The sequence below is a fragment of the Lagopus leucura genome, unplaced genomic scaffold (genome assembly GCF_019238085.1).
Source record: "Lagopus leucura isolate 7727_CA_CO unplaced genomic scaffold, USGS_WTPT01 Super-Scaffold_100028, whole genome shotgun sequence".
Lineage (NCBI taxonomy): Eukaryota > Metazoa > Chordata > Aves > Galliformes > Phasianidae > Lagopus > Lagopus leucura.
Window position 1 is genome coordinate 77,607 of NW_024962279.1, and position 4,729 is coordinate 82,335.

The following is a 4,729-nucleotide window of genomic DNA, read 5'->3' on the forward strand; positions in this document are numbered from 1 at the left end:
ATGTTTGCACAGGCTTATTTTCTTCCAGGACCAGCTTTCCAATAATATCAGATTCTGAGGGCTCCACGCCACACACCCAGTCGCCTTCCTCTGGGCACATCAGCAAACAGCAGCACCACATGGCAGGTTTTGTACAAACAAGAGAAAATCAGAATAAAACACATTGAGCAGCAATGCAGGAATAGGCATCTCCAAAGCTCACGTGCAGAAGGGATTAAGGAGGTGTTTCACCTTTCCAAAACCCTGCACCTTTAGCGCTCTCAGGCGCTCTGTGCTCAGCAGGTGATGATGTTACGGGCTGTACCAAAGGGTACAAAGACTCGCTCGCTTCCCTGGACCTTACTGGTTGTACGAGTGCCTTAATTCTGCTGGGAAACCAAGGTGTGGCAACAGCCCACAGCACGGGGCTGGAAGCTGGGATCTTTAAGGTCCCTTCCTACCCCGTGTGTTCTGCGTTTCCATGAAAGCCTCCTTTTCCCCTCCTGCTGCACCTTGTGACCGCAGACCTGCAGGTCAGCAGAAGGAGATGCGATTGGTGCCTGGGGTCACCGACCTGCAGGAAGCGGTGACCAACTGCCCTCCTGCTACACACCGCCGTGTGCCCGGCGTCCTGGGCGACAGGCAGCAGGAGTTCCCAGAGTTCCACAGTTTACGCTTACTCTTTTACCACACAAAAGGAGTCAGTTTGTTCTAAAGGTAATTTAAAGATCAGATTTGCAAGCGTATCACAAAAGCACTTTGGCCCTCCACATTCCAGGCTGCTGTTTAACCTTTCAGCCCTTTTTACCCAGGAACAGGACCAGACCTTTTCCACGAGGTAGAACATCTGCACAAACATCTCTCGCCGCCAGTTCCACCGCGGCGGCTGATGCACGACGAGCGGCCGCGGGCTCGGCCGCCTCACCGAGCACACGGAGCCGGACCGCGCAGGAAAGTCCCGCCTCGCCCTCAGCTTCCGCGCGCCCCCGTTCCCGCGCGGGCCGCGCCTCAGGGTGACGCACGCGCCGTTCCCGCTCAGCGCGTGCGCGGCGGTTGGCTCGGCGCCCGCTCCCGCGCCTGCGCGGTCGGGCAGCTCCCGTACCGTCCTCCCCCCCCTCCCCACCTCCCTCGGCGCGGCTCGCGCAAGCGGAGCGGCGGGAGTCAGTCAGCGCCCGCGGAGGGAGGCCCGAGCCCGCCACCGCTACAGCCGCCCGCGGGGCGGGGAGGAGGAGAGGAGGCGGCGGCCTCCTCCTCGGTCCCGCCGGCACCATGAGCATCGAGATCCCGCCGGGCCTCACCGAGCTGCTGCAGGGCTACACGGTGGAGGTGCTGCGGCACCGGCCGGCCGACCTGGTGGGCTTCGCCGCCGAGTATTTCACCCGGCTGCGGGATGCCCGCGAGCGGGAGGCGACCGGCGACGGCCGGAGGGTGGTTAGCTTCGACGGGGAGCCCATGCAGACCGAGTCCAACGGCGAGGAGGAGCCCGAGCGCGGTGACGAGGACTCCGACTCCGACTTCGAGCGTGAGTAGCGCCGGGGGGATCCGGCCCTGAGGGGGGGCGGGACGCGGCGCCCCGCGGTGTCCGGCGGCACTGCGCCTGCGGCTGAATGAGCGCGCTGCCAAGCATGTGATGGGCGAGATCATGTGTTGCGGTGCGGTCTCCTCTGCGCTCATCCTGGTGTTTCTGTCCGAAACCGGGGACGGGCCGGGTGGGCGACTTCTCCAGGCGCCGCTAATAATGGGAACAGAAACCCGCTCCTTTTGCACTGCGGCTCTCTGAGGCGCTTCCCCGGTGGGTGCAGTGAAACGCCTCCTGTGCCGCTCTGCCACCGCCTCGTGCGGCACACAGCGCTTAGACCTGGGGCTCTGCTTGAGCTTCAGCGCGAAAAGTTGCTTTAGATTTTCATGAACGGCACCTGTAGGCACACGTATGGTTTTGGACCCGTGATTAGTGAAATTCTCTGAAATATTCTGAAAACTCGGAATATTCTCTTTGTTAGAGAACGTCGACAAAGGGGGGAGGGACAGGTGAGAAAGGCGTGTGTTCCCCCAGCTGTCAGTCCTCTCATTGCAGGTCTTATACCCGTGGCTTATAATGTGAGTAAGGGTTTCCTTCTTGCTAATGATTTTCTTAATGCCGCTGAATGCGGCTTTGTTTCTTGATCAGCTTGTCTCATTGCAGGGTTTGAGCTATCTCTTGAGAATTAAGTGTGGAGTTTTCCTGGTGAATGCTGACAGCTGCACTCCAGGAAATTCTCTTAAGTTAAATGTGTTCAGATGAGAAGCCATGTGCCACCACAAATTTTACAGTTGTTCAAGCATAGCTTGATGTGGCGAGGCTTTCTAGTAGAAAAGTGGTTCCTCTGCTTCAGGTTTCTGCTCATCCCCTTTCTGTCCCAGAGGAAAAAATGAGCAAGACCGCTCAGTGTCACTTGTGCTGGTCAGAGCTCTGCAGGCAGGCAGTACTGTCACTGCTGCTGTCTTGCTTCTTATCTGAAAAAACGCTCTGTTCCTTGCTCACAGCTTCATTGACCCAGGGGAGGAATAGTCCCGTGTTGTACTTGGTCCCTGTGCAGTCAGGGAAACGATTCTTGCATTGTTTAACATTGTGTGGGGCAGTCAACCGTGGCTGTGTTTTTCAGGTTTCTGTTATGAATGTTGCCATAGAAGATTTTATTAACTGGAAAACGTTGGAAGTTAAGGGTTCTGGTATCTCTGTCCTACAGGATAGGAAAATACTCCTACATTACTCTGGGAGATCTTTGTACGTATTGACTGCTCAACATCCAACAGATATTCTCTAAAGATAGAGAAAACACATAACTGGAGGAAGTCTCAGATAATCCTGCTGGACAGGCTCTAATGCTGTGCATTTTTCGTCTTGGACGAGTTAGGGCAGATTTTAATTAATTTCACTTTGTTTTCCTAGGTCAGCTCTCTATATGTACCACTAAGTTGCAAAGATAAGTCAAACAGATATTATAAATGTGCTTCCATGGGTATTTTTAAATATAACAACAAAATCAGTGTCTGTGAAGTATGTTGAGGAAATTTAAACCTTGTTTGAATGACTGATCTAGCTGTATTTGCTGAGTGTATGAAAGAGGTCTGCACAAATAACGTCGTTTTCTTGTTTCTGCTTCTGGCCTCATGAAATCTGCGCATCTTACTGTTTTTGTGTGCTTAGAGAATGTAGCAGGTAAGTTACATTTTTGCCCCAGGTGTTTTGAGTGCAGATGGTAAAAACAGAAAGAAATAAAATCAGAGTAAACTTTGGGCTCAGTCTGTAAACCACGTGGCAACTGTTTTTGTGTAGCTGTAGGGATATCAGTGGTTCTGTTCCGTTTTTGACATCATGGTATTCCATCAGTGGAGCCAGTGACACTAAAGAGGAGACCTCGGTTGTCTTAGAGCACTTAAGCATAAATCTGGAGGTGATTTCTTATTCTCCCTGCCTCTTAGAAGTTTCGTCTTTGATTTGAGTCCTTGAATATGTGAATAAGAGGACGTTAGGATGTGGTTGTTAAGCACAGTGGAGTGTAAGGAATGTGTGGAAAAATAGTGATAGTGGAGGAAAAAAAAAAACAACATCCACCAGAAGTATTTGTGAGGCTGTGGCAGAGTTGATGCATACAAAGCTTTCCTGAGAGCCTTTGTGTTTGGTATGACTGCAGAACTGAAAAGTTGATAGAAAAGGGAGAAGATGCGAAGTGGCAGCTCCAAAATTCAGGCCGAGGACATTGCCAGGGATTCTCAGAAAGTGTCATTGACTGTGGTGCTTGCAACAGGCAGTCTCTGAATGGTTGTCCTAAGGCTGTGAAATGAAGGCCACAGAAGTGTTCTTGCTGCTGGAAGCTTAACTGTGGCTTTGCAAATACTTCTGTTGTAAGAAACCTGAGGGAGGTGAGGCGGCTCTCCTTCCTGATGGCTGAGGGAAGGTGTTGCCCCAGTAACCTTCCATTTTGTCTGCTTGTTTTTCTTGATTTGTTCTAATTAACTACACAAACATACATATTTATTCCTGGAGATCTTAGGCAAAATAAACAGTGGAACTAAAATATTGATCAGCGAGCCTTGGAGAGTCCCTTCCAACTCAAGATATTCTGTGACTGTAACTTGAACAACACAGATGTTATAATTAATTGCAGTTATTTTAGTGCAAGTTCCTTTTTCCATCCACATGTATCACCATAACGTTGGAGTGTGCTTTTCAGCTGCTTCCTTAGCAAAAGGTAACACTCATAACACTCATAGGTATACATATGTGTATGTATGTATGAAGTAAAACAGTCACTTTGTTGTATGCTCTGTTGTTATGTAGAAAAATGGTGCATATGACTCTGAATGAACAGGTCAGAAGATACTGATGAATCCTGCACTGGACTTCTCAAATAATACTAAAGAATTTGCTGAATGTCACGTTTAAAACATCGGTAGGATATGTGAGCAGAAGGGAATCGGGAGGCATGGGAGTGGCTCTTTTGTATCATCTTGGAAGTGATGCTGAATGAGAGTTCAGTCCATCTTGGAAATGTTTATTTTTTGAATTGCCAACACAAATGCCTGATGTTAATTTTAAACAGTTTTGGATTACTTCTCTTCTTATTGGTGAGCACCGTTTGCTTTCTTGTAATGATCTTGGCTGATGTGTCCTGTGGAATTCCTAGGGAATTACTGTATTACATACATTCTTTGTGATCTTGCACCTATGTGAGTTATCAGTTACCCATAATATGCTATTCTGCTCCCT

General features: G+C 49.9%; 1 protein-coding gene across 2 annotated transcripts in view; it reads left to right on the forward strand.

Annotated features, from left to right (window-relative positions):
• The first annotated feature begins 1,233 nt into the window (after positions 1-1,233).
• The window catches only part of PRKAR2A (protein kinase cAMP-dependent type II regulatory subunit alpha), a 49,508-nt gene continuing 46,012 nt past the window's right edge, over positions 1,234-4,729 (forward strand). Inside the window, exon 1 of one of the 2 annotated variants that reach the window (XM_042880952.1) lies at positions 1,234-1,501. In XM_042880952.1, coding sequence (XP_042736886.1) covers positions 1,249-1,501 — 253 coding nt within the window. In that variant the 5' untranslated portion in view covers positions 1,234-1,248. The remainder of the gene's footprint in view (positions 1,502-4,729) is intronic. The other variant, XM_042880953.1, reaches the window with a different exon arrangement.